Genomic DNA, 20,734 nt, shown 5'->3' on the forward strand with positions numbered 1-20,734 from the left:
CGACATGCCCTCGCTAAAATTGCATCTACAGAATCACCAAAAGAGCACCAAGAGAGAATAGCCTACTTGTGCTTATATAACTATCAACAGTGTATATATATCCCTAAATATAATGTTATGTAGATATTAGATAACGAAGTATAACCAAAAAGAAAAGAAATAAATATTCTAGGACCTGGTTTAAACAAAAACATATGTTAAGCCAAACAATTCTTTGGGAAGCAGAAATGCATTCTTTGCCTGCACTCATTTATGCTTTTATCTTCGACTTCGTTCAAACATCATATAGGAGGTTCCAAATGGAAACACGGGATACAGAACAGTGTTATTGCTGCAACAGTAAAGTAAAAACATGGAAAATAGAGAGAGTTTCATTTGAGTTCATGATAGCTTGAATCTTAAACACCATGTACCCTGAAAAAATGGAGCGACACAAACATAGTCAGCAAAGGTTTTTTCCAACCTCAACGACACTCAAAGACATAAAAATTTCAGCATCTATTATCATGATTCAAGAAATAATAGTACAGCATTGTTTCCTTTTCAAACTTTGCAAAAGACGAAGGCCTTTATGTAAATCTGCAACAAACGACAAGAAAAACAATAGTAGCAATACTTCAGTTGTAATGAAAGACATTATCAATCAGTACCTGCTGTCGCCAATGGGAAAGGGAGGCTTTCAGTAAGGAAGCAAAGACAACAGGGTCCAGGGGCTCACTTGTCATTTCAACTATCACTCCTCCATGGTGATCTTCTTCGCCCTCCAGTATCCTATCAACCTGTTGAATCTGCTTCTCCGACAACACCGGTGAAGTGGATGAACTCATTGAAGATCTAATATTCAAGAAAATCCCAAATCTGTTCTTGGTCAATCTCCCTGAAATAACCAAGAAACGAAATTCCGTTCTTTAAATAACTCCGCAATCTTGAAACCTCCTAATCAAACGAAAACAAATAAAGGGTTTTTGAATCTTTGTAACCTTGAGATAAAAGGGGTGACTTTGAAGTGGAGAATGGCTGATTCTTGCAGCGCAAAAAGAGAGGTCTGGAAGTGGAGAAACAGACAACAGATGGTCGAAAAAGAAACCTGATAAAAGTCATAATCCCTATTTATAGTTGCGTATGACATATAGATAGTGGTTATATGATTGCGATCATTTTGCTTTCTGATGGAGTAGTGCTGGATAATTTATTCGGATTCGCACTACGACCTCAACCAAAGGCTGAGAAAAATCCCAAAATAATATAAAAGTCGTACGCTATGTTGGCAGAAAGCAAACGGAAAGAAACGTGGAAACCGTCAAGCCTACCACGGCCTAAATCCGTCGGGACGGCAAACGCGCCGCCGTGTCATTGATTCTCCATCCGTCGTAACACCCACAAGTGGCGATTCAATTAAAATAAATATAAAAGCAAAAAGAATGTAATTAACGATTCACATTACATTATAACGATCAAATTTAGTTAATTACTGAGTTAAAACAGTTAACTTTTTACATAAAAATAAAATAATTAAGTTATGCCGGTCTTGATTGTTGAATTGCAGTTAAGTAGTTTTCTTTCTTTGTTTCTTTTAGCGCTGGAGAGTATAAAAGTGGAAGAGCCCGCGCCGATCCATTCACTCCCCACTCCGCCATATTGACGAGTAATCTTTTGTTGCGAAGCCCTTTTTCGCAATCCCTGAGCAATTCTAGCCTCGTCGTTTCAAAATTCTCGTAGCTGCAAAAGAAAAATTCTACTAACTGGTAAGATATTCTTGGTTTTCCTTCTATTTATCTTGGACCCGTGATTCTTGATTCTGGTTCTCAATTATACTTTTGCCAGCCGTGGACTAGTTGTCCGCTTTATGCGCTTTCTTCTCCTCTGTACCTATTTTTTTTGTTTTTCGCTTGTTTTTCAGTTCTTAAATTTGAATTCTTCTAGGTGATGAATTGTGTTTCAGTGCATATGAGTGTGTCAGTCGAGTCATTGAGTGTCAGTTGGATCCAGAAATTTGAGAAAATGGTGATGTTAGTTCCTAACATTCTATGTCGAAGTTGTACGGGTTGGTAATTCTGGCATCAGCAACTCCGAAATAATAGAATTTTCAAGACATGACCGAGGAAATTGCTAGAACTACTTTTAAGGAACTTCCCCGAAAATTATTTCCAAGTCTCTTGACTATGTTTAGCTGCTTCTCCTTCCAAGAAAAAAGTAAGTCAAGTAGGTGAATTTATCTTCATTTTCAAGAAAATGTGTACTTGGGATAGTGTTCTTTTGGTGGAACTGTCCCTTGTATCCTTTGCTTTAAATCGTGTGCAAGGATGAACTGCAGTCTTTCTTTTATATCATTTTCGGAATGCGGGAATAAGTAATTGTAATTACAGGTAAGTTGCATGTTTTGTTCTTGTATATGGTGAATCATTTATTTAACTTGTTTGTTAAAAGATGTGTAGTGAAGAGCAGTTAAGTTTATTCTCATTGTTTTCTTTGGTTCTTCGACAATTGCAGGCCACGTTTGTTGCTCAATAAAGCTGCTGCTCTTTAGCAATCTTTCATGAGACGTATTCCCTAAACATGGTATTGTAGCCTTAATAAGGACATGAACTATTGGTTCTTCTTTCTCAGGCGTGTGTGCGTGCACGGGTGCATATATATAGATCTATATGTCTATATATGTTTTGTCAGTTTTCCTAATATACAGATTGTTTCTTTGTTTCAGTCTGGTCGAAAAGAAACAGTTTTGGATTTGGCGAAGTTTGTCAACAAGGGTGTCCAAGTCAAGTTAGATGGTGGAAGACAAGGTCAGTTATGTGTAAATTTGATTAATTTGGAAATTCAGGCCATGTCTTTGTTTCAGTTGTGAAATGGATTGGTTCTAATATTTCTGTTCAGAAACTGTTGTGCTTATGATTGTTTTTTCTTGGTTTTATCTGGTCATTTTCCACTCCCAGTGACATTAATTTACCATTGAAATCCCAGATCCTCAGAATGCAATCAACAGCAGTGGCCTATTGGAATCTCAAACAATTTTGTTCCCCGGATAACTGCAATTAAATCCTCCTTAAGATTTCACTATTTACAGTTTGATTGTTGCTTTGTTTTGACTTATCATTTTGCAAAAGGTCTGTAATGTGTTCTGCATGCATGTATTTTCTCGTCCCTTTTCTTAAGTCTAATAGGTTCTGATCAGTATGCTGTGGTTAACTGAATCTTCTATGTTATGTTCATGGCTGAAGTCTTAGTACCACTTGATCTGTATTGACTTTTGTTACTGGCTGTAAATCTTGTTGTAGTTTCACCCAAAATAAGTTAACGTTTGACTTTTTTATTCAGTGACTGGGACGTTAAAAGGATATGACCATTTGCTGAATCTTGTTTTGGATGAAGCAATTGAATTTCTCAGAGGTAATTATTTTATGTTCTGTCATCCGTAGTCGCTGTAGAGAATATTTTGCAGTTAATCCCTTAGTTGTTTTCTTCATAACCGCTGTCACTTAAGGATATCATGTTGTGTTTCAAATTTCATCCGAGTAAGTAGGAAGCAGCTGCTTCATGTTGCTTTATGAGTAATATTTTAATTTCAATACAATTCCTCACTTATTTTCATTGCGCCTGCAGACCCTGATGATCCACTGAAAACTACTGACCAGACGCGGCGCCTTGGCTTAATAGTATGTTTCCTCATAGCATATATCATATAATCCCGATCCTTTTTGTGTGTTTGATGATTTGAATTGGGGAATATTCACGTTTAGTTTAGTCACTGTAAGTTGTTACCTGATCTGATAAAGAGTTGAATTTAATGGGAGATGGCCGAGTCTTGCGGGTAGATTATGATTCTTCCAGAATGTCCTAATGTAAAGTCAGTTCTTTTTCTCCATCTAAACTGCAAGGATGTTATGCACTTGCTGCATTTCAGAAGGATTTTCATAATCCTCGTCAGCCACACCATGATTTATGGTTTTGTCTCAGCGTCCTGTGTTTTCCAAGGTTTGTGGATCTTTGAGAAATTTCATATTAGTTAACAGTGTAGGTAATTACATTTTGTCGTCAAATCAACTTGTGCATGCCGCTGTTTATTCCAGTCGATGCTAGTTCACTGACAACACATCGTGTTCCTCAGAAACTTCAAGAACAACATAGATCCATGATTATTACTCCAGTAACGTCGTCTGCATCTTCTACTACAGGTGTGTCGGGGGACTGCCGTGATGCTTGTTTCCGGCAGCGACGGGACAGCTGAGATTGCCAACCCATTTGTCCAGCCGGATGGGGCGTAGACTCTAACCCTGTTCCCAGTTACTTGTTCCCCTGAAAGTTCAATTCTTGTAGGCATTGCTTTGGAATTTCCAGAGTATATTTCTTGCTCCAGTTTTGTGTGCGCAATCACATTACAGAAATCTATTCTGTAAATTTGTACACAGTTGCCTTGAAGCGCTATTGTAGTATTGATATACCACTTAATCTCCATAATATCTACCGGTAATTACATTCACAACCTTAATTTATAATTTGTATATACAAATTATTGTCATCTTTTATATAATTATACATACACTCATCAGAAATATCATTATTTATGCAAATTATCCTTATTTTTTTTAAAAAAAACTACCATTTTCCCGTGTATTGCAGGGTGACAATTTTCTTGCATAAAATTAATTTAAGTCATATTATTAATTTTATTTTATATTATCAAAAAATTATATGTTTATTTTTTCTGATAAAACTTAAAAACAAAAAAAAAAGATGTTCTGTTATTCAAATTACATCAGGAAAATAAATTTAAAAGGTATTGTAAATGTCAACTTGAATTTCAAATAAGATATATTTTTCTCTTCTGATATTTCTATAAAAATATGAACCCATTAAAATTATTTGAACTTAATTTATTATCAATTGTTATCATTATTAATGAGTCATATTTAATAATTTTAATTTATATTATCAAAAAATTAAGAAAAGAATTAAAATAAAAAAATCTATTTATCCAATTTGCATTAGAAACATAAATTTAGATGGTACTACAAATTATGTAAACATGAATTTTAAGTGAGATATAAATTTTCTTCTAAATTTAAAAGTTATTCACTAGAAAAATATACTTGCAATAATAGTTTCAAATGCATTAATTCGAAACTTGTAATTAAAATATTAAGAATAAAATTTATTCAATAAGTAAATTAGGCCAAATAATGCTTAAAAATAAATAAATTGGATAAAGACATATATATATATATATAGCATAAATTATTATTAATTATATTAAATTATAAATACCAACTTAATCATATTTATATGATTATGATCGCTTCGCTCAATAAAATTATTTATAAATGAATCCAACTTTTAATTTAGTCAATAACATTCGAATAGAAAAATATAATTTTTATAATTTAAAGAATTTATAAATTCAACAATTTAAGAATAATATTTTTTTATAATTGATATTAAACGCCGTAATTTTTGTTACATGACCTCTTAAATAAAAACAATAATATATATGTACGTACACAAAAAAAAATTATGAAATAATCATAAATATAATGAAATAAAAAAATATTATAGCGTTAATTGATGGACAAAATCAAGTTTTAAAAATTGTAAAAGATTTTTATATAAAATTACTTAAATTATAAAAACTAATTGATGTGAATGTAGAAAGAGATTGTTTATCCATTAACGCTGCCGGTCCAACCCAATTGAAAGTGAGTTGTAAAACTGCAAATTTCATTACCATTGTGAAATGCACAACACACATTAAAACACACACTATATATTACAGGAATATCGGTTGAAAGTGAAAAAGAAAAAAGTAGCAAAAAATATAGAAAAATAAAATTTTTTCTTTCTATTTAAACGGCGGCAGCAGTTCAAGCAGCTGCCTTCCTCCGTTCATAGCCACCGGTCTCGAACCACAGTTTTTTCTTTCTTTTAAGTACGTACTTCTTGAAATTGATCAACTCAAAGCAAGTAAGATTGTTTATCCATTAAGGCTACCAGTCCAGCCCAATTAGAAGTGAATTGTAAAACTTCAAATTTCTTACCGTTGTGAAATGCACAACACACACTAAAACACACACTATAAATTACAGGAATATCAGTTGAAAGTGAAAAAGAAAAAGTAGCAAAAAATATAGAAAAATAAAATTTGTTCGTTCTATTTCAACGGCGGCAGCAGTTCAGGCAGCCGCCTTCCTCCGCTGACAGCCACCGGTCTACAACCTCAGTTTCTTCTTTCTTTAAGTAGGCACTTCTTGAAATTGATCAACTCAAAGCAAGTGAGATTGTTTATCCATTAAGGCCACCGGCCCAGCCCAATTGGAAGTGGGTTGTAAAACTTTAAATTTCATACCGTTGTGAAATGCACAACACACACTAAAATACACACTATAAATTACAGGAATATCAGTTGAAAGTGAAAAAGAAAAAGTAGCAAAAAATATTAAAAAATAAAATTTGTTCGTTCTATTTCAACAGCGGCAGCAGTTCAGCAACCGCCTTCCTCCGCTAACCGCCACCGGTCTCCAACCTCAGTTTCATCTTTTTTTAAGTAGGTATTTCTTGAAATTGATCAATTCAAAGCAAGTGAGATTTTTTATCCATTAAGGCCACCGGCCCAACCCAAGTCGAAGTGAGTTGTAAAACTGCAAATTTCTTACCGTTGTGAAATGCACAACACACACTATAAATTATAGGAATATCAGTTGAAAGTGAAAAAAAAAGTAGCAAAAAATATAGAAAAACAAAATTTGTTCGTTCTATTTCAACGGCGGCAGCAGTTCAGGCAGCCGCCTTCCTCCGTTGACAGCCATCGGTCTCCAACCTCCGTTTCTTCTTTCTTTAAGTAGGTACTTCTTCAATATTGATCAACTCAAAGCAAGTGAGATTTTTTATTCATTAAGGCCACCAGCCCATCCACATTGGAAGTGAGTTGTAAAACTGCAAATTTCTTACCATTGTGAAATGCACAACACACACTAAAGCACACACTACAAATTATAGGAATATCAGTTGAAAGTGAAAAAGAAAAAGTAGCAAAACATATAGTAAAATAAAATTTTTTCGTTCTATTTCAACGGCGGCAGCAGTTCAGGCAGCCGCCTTCCTCCGCGGATAGCCACCGGTCTCCAAGCTCAGTATCTTCTTTATTTAAGTAGATACTTCTTGAAATTGATCAACTCAAAACAAGTGAGATTGTTTATCTATTAAGGCCACCGACCCAGCCCAATTGGAAGTGAGTTGTAAAACTATAAATTTCTTACCTTTGTGAAATGCACAACACACAATAAAACACAAGCTATAAATTATAGGAATATCAGTTGAAAGTGAAAAAGAAAAAATGTCAAAAAATATAGAAAAACAAAATTTGTTCGTTCTATTTCAACTGCGGCAACAGTTCAGACAACCGCCTTCCTCTGCTGACAGCCACCGGTCTCCAACATCAGTTTCTTCTTTTTTTAAATAGGTACTCAAATTTCTTACCGTTGTGAAATGCACAACACACTTTATAAATGATAGGAATATCAGTTGAAAGCTAGAAAAAAAAGTAGCAAAAAATATAAAAAAACAAAATTTGTTCGTTCTATTTCGACGGCGGCAGCAGTTCAGGCAGCCGCCTTCCTTCGCTGACAGCCACTGGTCTCGAACCTCAGTTTCTTCTTTCCTTAAGTAGGTTATTTTAGAAATTGATCAACTCAAAGCAAGTGAGATTGTTTATCCATTAAGGCCACCGGCCCAGACCAATTGGAAGTGAGTTGTAAAACTTCAAATTTCTTACCGTTGTGAAATGCACAACACACACTATAAATTATAGGAATATCAGTTGAAAGTGAAAAAAAAAGGAGAAAAAAATATAGAATAATAAAATTTTTTGGTTCTATTTCAACGGCGGCAGCAGTTCAGGCAGCCGCCTTCCTCCGCTGACAGCCACCTGTCTACAACCTCAGTTTCTTCTTTCTTTAAGTAGACACTTCTTGAAATTGATCAACTCAAAGCAAGTGAGATTGTTTATCCGTTAAGGCCACCAGCCCAGCCCAATTGGAAGTGAGTTGTAAAACTGCAAATTTCTTACCGTTGTAAAATGCACAACACACACTATAAATTATAGGAATATTAGTTGAAAGTGAAAAAGAAAAAGTAGCAAAAAATATAGAAAAATAAAATTTGTTCGTTCTATTTCAACGGCGGCAGCAGTTCAGGCAGCCGCCTTCCTCCGCTGACAGCCACCGGTCTACAACCTCAGTTTCTTCTTTCTTTAAGTAGGCACTTCTTGAAATTGATCAACTCAAAGCAAGTGAGATTGTTTATCCATTAAGGCCACCGGCCCAGCCCAATTGGAAGTGGGTTGTAAAACTTTAAATTTCATACCGTTGTGAAATGCACAACACACACTAAAATACACACTATAAATTACAGGAATATCAGTTGAAAGTGAAAAAGAAAAAGTAGCAAAAAATATTAAAAAATAAAATTTGTTCGTTCTATTTCAACAGCGGCAGCAGTTCAGCAACCGCCTTCCTCCGCTAACCGCCACCGGTCTCCAACCTCAGTTTCATCTTTTTTTAAGTAGGTATTTCTTGAAATTGATCAATTCAAAGCAAGTGAGATTTTTTATCCATTAAGGCCACCGGCCCAACCCAAGTCGAAGTGAGTTGTAAAACTGCAAATTTCTTACCGTTGTGAAATGCACAACACACACTATAAATTATAGGAATATCAGTTGAAAGTGAAAAAAAAAGTAGCAAAAAATATAGAAAAACAAAATTTGTTCGTTCTATTTCAACGGCGGCAACAGTTCAGGCAGCCGCCTTCCTCCGTTGACAGCCATCGGTCTCCAACCTCCGTTTCTTCTTTCTTTAAGTAGGTACTTCTTCAATATTGATCAACTCAAAGCAAGTGAGATTTTTTATTCATTAAGGCCACCAGCCCAGCCCAATTGGAAGTGAGTTGTAAAACTGCAAATTTGTTACTGTTGTGAAATGCACAACACACACTAAAATATACACTATAAATTATAGGAATATCAGTTGAAAGTGAAAATAAAAAAATAGCAAAAAATATATAAAAATAAAGTTTGTTCGTTCTATTTCAACTGCGGCATCAATCGTCAAGATTTCAAGCAGTCGCCTTCCTCCGCTGACTGAATTATTTATTTAAATAAATTAAACTTCTAATTGAGTTAATAACATTTGAATAGATAAATATAATTTTTATAATTTAAATAATTTTTAAATTCATTAATTTAAAAATAATATTTTTTTTATAACTGATACTGAACACTATAGTTTTTGTTGCATGACCTCTTAAAGAAAATTAATAATAAGTATGTATGTACATAAAAAAAGAAAAAAATGATGAAATAATCATAAATATAATCAAATAAAAAAATTAAAAAATATTATATGGTATCTATTAATTGATGGACAAAACGAGTTTTAAAAATTAAGAAAGGTTTTTATATTAAATTACTTAAATTATAAAACCTAATTGATGTAAATTTTGAAAGATTTATAATAAAAAACAATTCAGAATTTAACATAAATGGATGGATTTAAAAAAGTAAAAAATAATGATGATAAATAATAATTAATAAAAATTAATCTAATTAACTATTTATATTTATAGAACTAAGTATATGTGGCAAATAAGATCAGAAAACTTATCCATTAAGGCCCAACACAGTTTGACGGCCCAGCCCAGTGCAAACTTTGTTATCGTTGTAAAATACGCACACACACACACTAACTAAAAACCTATAAAAATGGAATATAAAGTGTAATAGAAAAAAAGCCAAGAAAAACAAAAATTTACTCGGTTCCATCTCAACGGCAGCATCAATTCTCAACATTTCAGGCAGCCGCGCCTTCCTCCACTGACAGCCACCATTCGCCTTCCTCCGCTGACAGCCACCATTCTCCAACCTCAGTTTCTCCTTTTTTTCAGTAGGTACTTCTTGATCAAAGCAAGTGAGTTTTTTTTTTTCTTTTTTAAGTTTCTTGATTTAGGGTTCCTGCTTTGCGAAATTAAATGTATCTTGTTTAAATGAATTTGTCTTCCCCATGTAAAACTTGGTATGAGCACTTCTTAAAGATCACGAATTCTTGAATTACACGGTCTTACTCTGTTTTTCTTTTTTTTCTTTATGGTGTTGGTGAATTAATTCAAGGTTCTTGAAATTCAACTACTACATGGGTTCTCTAGTACGTCATGGATTACTATTGCCGGGGACAAAGGTGCGGGACTTAAATGCAAGGTTGCCGGTGAAGATAGTTTTGTTGGTTCAGAACTTGCGAGGAGAATAGCCAAGACGGCTCCCATCATTGGAGGTTCTGAAGCCTCTTCCCTTTTGGTATGGTTGTTTTTTTGTTTGATTACTGTATTGATTTTGTTGTGATTTTTATTGCTACACTGGATAAAATGGTGATGTTAGTTCCTAACATTCTATGTTGAAGTTGTACACGGTTTGGTAATTCTGGCATCAGCAACTCCCAAATAATAGAATTTTCAAGGCATGACCGAGGAAATTGCTGGAACTACTTTTAAGGAACTTCCCTGAAAATTATTTCCAAGTCTCTTGACTCTGTTTAACTGCTTCTCCTTTCAAGAAAAAAGTAAGTCAAGTAGGTGAATTTACCTTCATTTTCAAGAAAATGTGTTCTTGGGATAGTGTTCTTTTGGTGGAACTGTCCCTTGTATCCTTTCTTTGCTTTAAATCATGTGCAAGGATGAGCTGCAGTCTTTCTTTCATGTCATTTTCGGAATGCGGGAATAAGTAATTGTAATTACAGGTAAGTTGCATGTTTTGTTCTTGTATATGGTGCATCATGTATTTACTCTTGTTTGTTAAAAGATGTGTAGTGAAGAGCAGTTAAGTTTATTCTCATTGTTTTCTTTGCTTCTTCGACAATTGCAGGCCATATTTGTTGCTGCATAAAGCTGCTGTTCTTTAGCAATCTTTCGTGAGACGTATTCCCTAAACATGGTATTCTAGCCTTAATAAGGACACGAATTATTGGTTCTTCTTTCTCATGCGTGTGTGCGTGCACGGGTGCATATATATAGATCTATATGTCTATATATGTTTTGTCAGTTTTTCTAATATACAGATTGTTTCTTTGTTTCAGTCTGGTGTAAAAGGAACAGTTTTGGATTTGGCGAAGTTGGTCGACAAGGGTGTCCAAGTCAAGTTAACTGGTGGAAGACAAGGTTAGTTATGTGTAAATTTGATTGGTTTGGAAATTCAGGCCATGTCTTTGTTCAGTTGTGAAATTGGATTGGTTCTAATATTTCTGTTCAGAAACTCTTGTGCTTATGATTGTTTTTTCTTGGTTTTATCTGGTCATTTTCGACTCTTAGTGACATTAATTTACCATTGAAATCCCTGATCCTCAGAATGCAATCAACAGCAGTGGCCTATTGGAATCTCAAACAATTTTGTTCCCCGGATTACTGCAATTAAATCCTCCTTAAGATTTCACTATTTACAGTTTGATTGTTGCTTTGTTTTGACTTATCATTTTCCAAAACGTCCTGAATGTGTTTTGCATGCATATATTTTCCCATCCCTTTTCTTAAGTCTAATAGGTTCTGATCAGTACGCTTGAGTTAATTGCAAGACTTTATCAAATTGCGATGAGTGTTAATGACATAGTCACTTTGTTTCTCCAAATCTACCATGAGGGTCTACAGGCTTTTGTTTGGATTGTCATCTTGGTGTGTTGGATGATCTTCCTACCATTGAGATAGGAAAGAATGTGACTGCAGCAATAATATAAATGTATGCATTTTCTGTTTCAGAAAGTTCTTTACTTGAAGTTATATAATCTAAATGAATGCAAAAATGTAATGGAAGTGATTTTCTTGTTTTGGGAAAAGGTTATTTGCATTGATGTAAAAGAATCATACTTACACTTACAAGCTTTTCACAAAAGATTTTTGTGGAAATGATTTCTACCTGTGTGAGAGGTTAGTGATATTTTAAGTTTTCAGAAATTGCTGCCAAATGATCCTTGGTTCACGTAGGACTTTGTTGCTGAAACCTTTTGGCTCCACTTATTAACACATGGAGCTATATGAGCAAGATGCTGATGTTCTCAATTACACAAGCTAGAGTAAGACTACTGCTTGAAGGTAAAGGAAAGCCATGTATATACTCACTTTGATTAGTGAATCTGTGTCTACTTGAGGAGCAGTAAGTAACATTATGTTTCCTGATCAATTTGCCTACTTCACCTCTTATTGCATATATGTGATCCACTGATGGCTAAGTGTCATCCGTCCATTCTCTCGTACTCTTATCTGAACTTGACTTTAAGTATCTTAATATTCTCTTGGGACTATGATGACACTTCCCAAGTATATTACTCTTATATGTAATACACTGAAAGCTAAGTGCCATCACCCACTCTCTCTTACTCTTATTTTAACTTGACTTTAAGTATTATAATATTCTCTTAGGACTGTGATATTTTAACTTCCTAGACCAATTAATGGACAAACATAATATTTTCCCTCAAGTGCCATATAGAAAGGTATCTTGTTTATGCGGTATCTATTTTATGCCTTTAAATTAGAGCATGTCGCAATGATGTATCTGTGTTGTTTTCTTTTGTGCCTTCATAATTCTATCTTAATGCAAAGAATAGATGTCATACTATTTATAATCTCTTGGAGAAGTACTGTTGTTACTGGTAATTTAGCACGAATTCTTTTATTTGTGAGTTTTATTGTTACTGGTCATATATCATTTTTCAGTAATATGTATAATATGCATTTATTTGATTCTACAAGTGAAGCATGTCAATTGGTAAGTAAGATTCATACTTGTCTTTTTACAAGAGCGAGGGCCAGAGTTTGAATTTGATTTGCCAATTCTGTGCGAAGTAGATAACCTCATCGATAAAGATCGTGCGGGAATCAAAAGGTTAAGTAGGATTTAAATGCTCAATTAAAACATATATTGGCTGCTAAAGTATGCTATTTGATGACATTTTAGAACCTAATGGTAGCCTTCCTATCTTCATATTCCTCTATTCTAGTTTCTAACTCAAAAGTAACCAGTGCCCCTATTAATTCTTCTTTGTCAATTTTTCTTCCATATTTTGAAATCAAGGTGGTTGAACCATTGATTTTACACTTGGTATAATTCAAACCCAATTGTATTGCTCTAATTTCTTTGAAAAGTCACACAATCACCATTCTCGTATGGAAAGAAAATAATTATGGGTTTTGAGGTTGCTCAAAATGTGAAGGATGCAAGGGGTTAGAGTTGAGACCTAAATTGGAGAATAAACCCTCCTCTTTTTTCGTAAATTTATTCTTGGTTCATTTATTGTGTTGGGTTCTCTTTTCATGCGCTTGCCTTAAAATTTTTTGTTCGTAATGCATTTGACATTCTTGTATGAATTTACAAACTTCATGTTGGTTCATGTTATTAACTCTTGTTTTTGCAGGCGTATCATAGAAAAATATGTTGAAAAATCTATATCATTCAATCATGAATTATTTTATTTGTGAACTTTGAAAATTAAATGCTATACTAAAATGCCGAACTGTTGTCTAGATGCCAATTTAAAATCTATTTTTCAAGAGGACTTGGTAAATATTTTGTGAGTACTATATAATTTCATGAGTCGATAAATGGTTTTTGAGGAACACATAGTTTTGCTAACTTAAATTGTGTTTGAAGAACCTTTTAATTTTTATATCTAAATAATATTACTGGAAATTGGTTTTCTTGTTAACTGTTCTTCTGTTATCAATTAATGTTTTCAAAATCAGCTTTTATCTTTTACTTAAAGATTTGTTTTTCTTGTCAAGTGTTTTATAATAAACTCATTTTTCAATCAGCTTGAACTTACAAATAATGAAGAAAAATTAACAAAATATTTTGATTAGCAATAGATGAATTCATTTAATTGTTTTTGGATAAATGCATGAAAAGTCATATGTTTTGAACTTTAAGTGAAATTACTTTTGTTGAATTTTAATTTTATAAAAGTAACAGACTTTGAAACAGTTTTTGAAGTTTTTTGGAACATTTTAGAAAGCGTTCAGTTTACTATTTTTGGTCAAATTGCATTCATTGCCATATTTGTTCAGATTTCCAAGAAAGTACATTATTAACTTTTCTTTTGACAAATGATTATCGTGCTGAAACTTGTCAAGATGTGTTGAAAACTCTTTTAAGATATTTGCCAATAATTTAAAAAACGATAATGAGATTGGCATCTAGAACAGTTTTGCAATTTATTATATGTATGTTATTTTTTAAAGTTCACAAATGAACTAATTTGTGATTGTATGCTATAGAATTCCAACAATACTTTGATACGCCTGCAAAGTTGAGATGTCGATGATATGAATAAATATGGTGTTTTTGTAAAATTTGTACAAGAATCTTAAATGTACGACAAACAAAAAGTTTTGATAAAGCAACATGGGAACAAAACCTAACATGATAAACAAACCGAGAATAAATCAAGAAAAATAATGGAGGGTTACTTCTCGTTTAGGTCTCAACTCCAACTCTCTTGCGCCTGTCATATTTAAAGCGGTCTCAGAATCCGTAGTTCCATCTTTTCCAAATTAGAATGTTGAGTACGTGAGTGTTTCATAGAAATTAGACACTTTTGGGTTTGAATTATACAAAGTAAATTGCAATGGTTTCAACCTTACTTGATTTCTAAATATGGGAAAAATTGATAAAGAAGCAATTGATAAGGTCAAAGGTTGCTTTTTTGGCTAGAAAATGGTAGAGAGGAATATATGGATATATAGGTTATTATGTGATTCTAGATGTTGTCGAAGATGCACTCTTCTTTAAGCCAGCCAATATGTAACAATTGGGTGTTTAAATTAGTTCTTAAAGAAAAGATGTTATTTATATAAATTGTTATTGCATGTCATTCTGTTGCGCGTTTTTCTCTTTAATTGTTGATTCTTACAAATTTTCTTGTTTGTTTATTTCATTCTAACAACTTAGTGCTGGCGAAGACAGCTTTCACGTCGATCGGGTTCAAGTAATTTGGAGTATGAGTCTTTTGCACCAATACGAGTCTTTTGCACCAGAGTATCAACCCTCCTGGGTTCTCCAAGAATCGGCAGCCATCTATGTAAAGAGTCTATTGTAAATAAGAATTAAGTGTGTATGGTAGTACTTCGGCCTTCTTTGTATTATGGCTCCAATAAGACCGCCTTGTTTCTTAGCCAAAGAAATAAAAGTTTTGATCCGAAACCAATTTCTAGTTGTATATTTATTACTTGATCAAAATCAACTCAACCATATACACAAGTTGGTACATCATTGAAGCTCAAATCAACTGTTTTTTGAGAACTATTTTCTTTTTTTTTTTCCTATACTTCTACCACTGTTTTACTTACAATTAGAACACCTTTGAACTCTATTCTCCATACGGAGAAAACACCGCCAACCAAAAATAAATAAAAAAAATAGAACTTTTGTAGTATACAATCATCATCAACAAACTAAAAGAAAAATTACAGTCCAACTGAGATATATCGATGTTAAGGTAGTGTCTATCAACAAGCTAGCTTGCATGTTTTCATCCCCCATAGTAATTTAGACTTATTTGTACACATCAATAAATTCGGCATTCTATTAGCAACTTTAGAATATGACGAACTCTCTAGGTTATATATAACTATAGCTCATGATTACCGAAGTAGAAACTTACTGACATGACATATGATACGAAATATTTCTTCTTTCATCGAGATTATATAAGTATGTTTTTACAAGTAAATTTCTTATCATAGTTAGTCGTAAAATGTATTAAGTTCATGATGTTATTTATGTTTTTGTTATTGAAACATCAGTATTATACAATTATATTTTCAAAAAAAATTGATAATAATTGTTTTAATTGATAAAACTATTTACTTCTATTATTTGTAATTCACTTTCTAAATTTAATTGGTACTACTAAATTAAAAATATTTTTCAAAATTAAAATTTTATATTTTTTATTCGCAGATGATTGTATTTCACTATTTTGTAATCAAGTCAATTAATATGAAAACAAAAATAATAATATTCACAAACTCAATAGTAAAATAAAATAATTAGTCAAAACTCCTTATTTTGGATTGTTTAAGTAAGAAGTTCCATTTAATAAAAAATTAACTAAATAACTCAATAAGAGCACAATATAGAAATGTACCCCAGTAAAGGTACAAATATTTTCTTACAATAAAAATAAACACTCAAGAGATTCACTATCTTATATTTATTCATAAGTTACATTAATTAGAATTCTCAAAATGATACGTCCATTATATTATGAAAAAAATTATAATCTAAAAATATTTATCTAATATTAATATTAAAATAAAATTAATTAGTCAAAAATCACTTGAATTAAATTTTTCAACAATACTTTTAATTTAATAATAAAGTTGAGGATATTTATTCAATATTTTTTTTTTTTAAGTTTGGATTAGTATTTACATGTTATTCATTGATATTCATTTTAAATTTTAATGTGCCCTAGTAATTCTTTTTTTTTTTTTTTAATTATTTAAGATCTTTCCTAGCAAATTAAGCTTGTCGAAAAATTATTTGCCTATTTAGTTAGATATATCATTAATCTTTTAAGTACTTTAGAGGAATTAGAAGTATCATATATTTTTCTTATTTGTTAGAATTAAATATTATAATTGATTCCTTACGTGTTCATTTAGAATTATTTTAATTTCTCAAGTTCATTTCTAAACGTTAACATCCCTAAACTTTAATTTTGTCTCAATTGATCATTCTGACCATATTATAATTGAAAAAAAAATTACTGAAAATGTTGACGACGAAAATTGAGAATTTTTTAACTTAGGGAATACAAAATGAGAAATCATAATAAATAGGATTTAATTAAAAAAGACCCTAACATATGGGACCAAAAATATAATTTTTTCAGAAGCATTTCTAATTTAATAAGATTGTTAATTTTTGCTGTCAATAGTGACTTATGTAATTATACAAACGATAAGAATCGTTTGTTAAACAACTTATAAATTATGGAGTGTAAATGCAATTATCCCTTATATCTTTCTCTTCATGTTATTTATAATATTGTCAATCAATGACTTGGTTTGTGCAAACTGGACAGATTTAAATAGTAACAATATGAGTGTATTACATCATTGGACAAATCATAAAATTCAAAAAGGACTCACATGATTTTGTGAGTAGACTTCATCTCTACCATAGCCAATGGTATTAAATCCATCTAATCTTATTCATTAATTTCTAATAAATGTTTTAAAACATATATCTCATACTAATACGTAGGAAAGGGTGTAAACTACATATATCCCGTACGACGATTACCAATTGTCCTTCACCACCACCACCACAACCGGCCACCGCATCCCAAACCTACACCAACTCTAGTCACGACTCACCAACAATTATGTACAACGTTGTTAACCCGCCACCATTACTCAACCACATCCCATAAAAGTGGCACATTACCACTATTCAACACCACGTTTGCCACTATCATCTCCTCACTCACCATCGCCATCGACACAACCCATCATTGCATGTTCACCGCCAAGTCATCAGCCTCCAACGCTACGAGTCTATGGCTTCACTATCAATCGTTCCAATTATGCACTACCTCTAATTGTGTCTTACTACTACTATCAACTCACCTTCACCAAACAACCGTCTACCATCATTGGCGCACAACTGTAATTCCTCTTTCATTTGACACTAATTTTTGAATAAATTTCAATCTTCTCTCTTGACCAAATTGTCAACTTTAGAATAATTCTCAACTAAATTCTCACACACAAGCAATCTGACAAAAATAAAAATCAGCCAAGCAAAGTACAAGGGCCAACATGCAAATATCGTAAAGTAGAAGACGCAGACTGCAAAAGTTGAAAAATCTGAAATGGTACTGAAAAGGCCCAGCACGGGGCGCTTAGTTCACTTGTTAATTTACATTCTTTAAAACAGAGAAGCTATTCTCGCTCTCTTGTTCGAAATAATAAAGAACCCCAATTCACACACACTGCCTGAGAAAACCACACACACAACATACGCGGTGAATGCGTATGAAAAACCTCTCTTCATTTGAAGGCCCGAAGGGATTCCCTGAATTCTAGTTTCCATGGCTCAAAAGCTGCAGCAGCAGCTGAAAGAGCTGGGATCGAAGTTGGAGACTCCTCCGGCTTCGAAAGACGCTCTCATTAAACTCTTGAAGGTGAGAGCCGCTCTGTATACATCCCGCGTGCCGCTCGGATTTCATTAGGGAGTTGATTTTTGGTGTAGTAACTAATTTGTGTTTATAATGGAGTTCCGCTTGTGAATGCATGCTTGTGATTCGTGAAAGTTATAGTGGGCGTGCTATTTTGGGATGAATTAGGGTTCATTCGAGTTGATGCTTGGTTTTTGTTAGTCCTGTTACTAAGCAGAAAGTCCAAGTCTTTCGTGGTAATATTTTACATTTCGGTTGAGTTTTGGTATTGAACCTTTGGGTGCCTACGACTTCAATTTACAAGTATACTACGTAGGTTCTGCTTTGTGGTAATTGGGGTTCCGTGGCCGATGAATTTCGGCAGAGAAACAGAAAGTTTGAGTCTTGTCTTTTAAAGCTACACTTTCTCTGGAATTGGTATATTGGATTGTTCTCAAGGAGAGTCCCAAGTCTATAGTCCTTTTGAAGAATTTCAGTTACAGCTGTGAAAAAAGGAAAAGATGTTGTTACTTAGACTTCAATTGCAATTGAATATAAACAGTCAACAATATTTTCTTTTGGTTTGTAAGGGAAAGTTTTATCAATAATACACTTATTTTTCTCTGACTTCATCGTGAAGATTATTGAACCATGTGATCTTATGTGAAGGAAGTTATCTGACTTGGCAGTTCTTTTCTTTTCAGCTTGCTTGATATACTTTTGGTATATACCTGCAGCATATTCGGATACATTTACATGTTTGTATTTCTGTGGAAATTGGTGAAAACAAGAAAAAGTAGCACATGCTTATATAAAATTCATGCATTTGAAAGTGGAACACTACAATCACACCCTTTTCCATCCCTCTTGTAATCTAATTGAATAAAGAGTGACATTCATGTGCATAATCACGTGTACTTCATTTTACCATTTGATTTTGCTTTGCAACAAGGAATTTTGTAGTTTTATCATTTCCACCCTATATCAAAGAACTTCTCTTTCGTATATCATGACATTAATACTTAGGCAACTTAGCCATATGTCCTCTAGTAAATATTGTGGGTTCCTACTTAAAAAATCTTAACTTGTTTCTTCCAGATCAATCAGTATAAGCCTTATTTATTTATATTCTGGTTCTTTTTATTATTTTTTTTGGGTGTGTGTGTGTGTGTGTGTGTGTGTTTTGATCCTTACTATGTTATCACATGTCAAAAGATACTGGACATGAGCTGTGGAAGTTTTCTAAGTTTCTACACATAGTTATCTGGAAGCTCCACTAATTGCTTCACATAATTTAAATGGCTCCTCCTCATGCAGCAAGGCGCAGCATATCTGTCTGAATTAGATCAGTCACCTCCAAAACCAATAGTTGAGTCCATGCAGTCTCTCTTAAATGCCGTTGTAGAGCCAGAACTTTTGAAACATCAAGATCGGGAGGTCAAGCTCTTAGTGGCTTCCTGTATCTGTGAAATAACTAGAATTACTGCCCCTGAGGCTCCTTACGATGATGATGTTCTGAAGGTACTTCCTCCTTAAGACTGTGTGACTACCGGAGATAACACCTTAAGTGTATGGTTCAATTCCATCATGAATATCTATGACTTGGGTTCTGATTTTTGCTGTTGAATCCAGGATACTTTTCAGCTGATCGTCAGTACTTTCAGTGGCTTAAGTGATATAAGTGGCCCAACATTTGGAAGGAGGGTTGTAATTCTTGAAACCTTGGCAAGATATAGATCTTGTGTGGTGATGCTGGATCTTGAGTGTGATGATCTCATAGATGAAATGTTCAATATTTTCTTTGCTGTTGCCAGGTGTGGTCATGGTTTTGAGTTCTCTTTCAATTAGTCATGAATTAAGTTTATGTTCATTACTTGCTCACGCCACCTGTTTATGTTTATGTTTTCGAGGGAATATATGTTTAATTGTTTGGACTCTTCATATTTCTGGATAAATGAAGTGTGTTGCTTGCCATTTTTAATTTTCCTAAGTAGATATATGTGTTTCAATTCAACCTTGATTTGTTGGTTAACTTGGTTAAGTATTTCTTCAGGTTGGATTTTGAACAGTTTTGTCATGTGAAGAGGATATCAACTTTTCTGTTGATTTTCCTCATTCTTTTCCCTATATGTTTAAAAGTTCCTATGGCCATCAAAATTCTTATCCTTTTGTTTTTTTCCACCTGTGCATCACTTTCTTGTTCTATTTTGTCTGCAAAAACTTGATGGAGGAGAGAGGAGAATAAGCTGATTATCTGTTATCGAACTTGTCAGACTTGTTTTTTTATATTTGATTGGGACTGGAAAAAGTGATGTATTATATTGACATCTTCTGCATGGGCATGTTGAACATGCCATTAGGGTCCACTTGCATGTTGGCAGTGGGAGGGTCAGGGTCAGGGTCAAGTTGAGATGTCTGGACCATATAAAGTTTATAGAGCAATGTCATTTGGAAAGAGAAACATGTAGAGACCAGGTAGTGAATATTTTCTGTGTAAATTGTATATTTGTACTTTTTGACCACTTGCCAACTGTAAGGAGTGTAATAAT

General features: G+C 33.3%; 3 protein-coding genes and 1 long non-coding RNA gene across 14 annotated transcripts in view; 3 read left to right on the plus strand and 1 right to left on the minus strand.

The window, feature by feature from the left end:
• The window catches only part of LOC105168052 (nudix hydrolase 2), a 3,380-nt gene extending 2,140 nt beyond the window's left edge, over positions 1-1,240 (minus strand). Inside the window, exons 1-3 of the mRNA XM_011087968.2 lie at positions 981-1,240; positions 651-877; positions 1-9 (exon numbers count right to left, since the gene is read on the minus strand). The exon at positions 1-9 is cut by the window's left edge and continues 66 nt beyond it. Of these exons, the coding sequence (XP_011086270.1) occupies positions 1-9; positions 651-877; positions 981-1,101 (357 nt within the window). The 5' untranslated portion in view covers positions 1,102-1,240. The remainder of the gene's footprint in view (positions 10-650; positions 878-980) is intronic.
• On the plus strand, positions 1,327-4,486 carry LOC105168051 (sm-like protein LSM7). 2 transcript variants are annotated; one of them, XM_011087967.2, is made up of 7 exons: positions 1,327-1,423; positions 1,578-1,745; positions 2,491-2,559; positions 2,702-2,783; positions 3,316-3,387; positions 3,601-3,653; positions 4,173-4,486. In XM_011087967.2, exons 3-7 carry the CDS (start codon positions 2,557-2,559, stop codon positions 4,260-4,262), a joined length of 300 nt encoding a protein of 99 aa, XP_011086269.1. In that variant the 5' UTR covers positions 1,327-1,423; positions 1,578-1,745; positions 2,491-2,556; the 3' UTR covers positions 4,263-4,486. The 2 variants fall into 2 exon arrangements, with proteins under 2 accessions (XP_011086269.1, XP_011086268.1); XM_011087966.2 differs by lacking the exon at positions 1,327-1,423 and having other exon boundaries at positions 1,514-1,745.
• Positions 9,749-15,221, plus strand: LOC105168053. Of its 9 annotated transcripts, none has more exons than XR_002287639.1 (6): positions 9,749-9,930; positions 10,151-10,333; positions 10,437-10,966; positions 11,109-11,190; positions 12,007-12,114; positions 14,969-15,221. It is a non-coding gene; the product is annotated as an uncharacterized LOC105168053 (long non-coding RNA). The 9 variants fall into 9 exon arrangements; XR_002287636.1 differs by having other exon boundaries at positions 10,437-10,772; positions 10,898-10,966; positions 12,007-15,221; XR_002287641.1 differs by having other exon boundaries at positions 10,437-10,595; positions 10,898-10,966; positions 12,007-15,221.
• Positions 17,952-20,734, plus strand: part of LOC105168055 (sister chromatid cohesion protein PDS5 homolog B) — a 14,589-nt gene continuing 11,806 nt past the window's right edge. The window contains exons 1-3 of one of the 2 annotated variants that reach the window (XM_011087970.2): positions 17,952-18,212; positions 19,503-19,706; positions 19,818-19,999. In XM_011087970.2, coding sequence (XP_011086272.1) covers positions 18,120-18,212; positions 19,503-19,706; positions 19,818-19,999 — 479 coding nt within the window. In that variant the 5' untranslated portion in view covers positions 17,952-18,119. The remainder of the gene's footprint in view (positions 18,213-19,502; positions 19,707-19,817; positions 20,000-20,734) is intronic. The other variant, XM_011087969.2, reaches the window with a different exon arrangement.

The sequence above is a fragment of the Sesamum indicum genome, linkage group LG8, assembly GCF_000512975.1.
Source record: "Sesamum indicum cultivar Zhongzhi No. 13 linkage group LG8, S_indicum_v1.0, whole genome shotgun sequence".
In the NCBI taxonomy this organism is placed as follows: domain Eukaryota; kingdom Viridiplantae; phylum Streptophyta; class Magnoliopsida; order Lamiales; family Pedaliaceae; genus Sesamum; species Sesamum indicum.

Coding starts and splice junctions, on each gene's coding strand:
- LOC105168051 (XM_011087967.2), top strand. Junction 2,784..3,315: donor GTTAGATGGTGGAAGACAAG/GTCAGTTATGTG, acceptor TTTTTTATTCAG/TGACTGGGACGTTAAAAGGA. Junction 3,388..3,600: donor AGCAATTGAATTTCTCAGAG/GTAATTATTTTA, acceptor TTGCGCCTGCAG/ACCCTGATGATCCACTGAAA.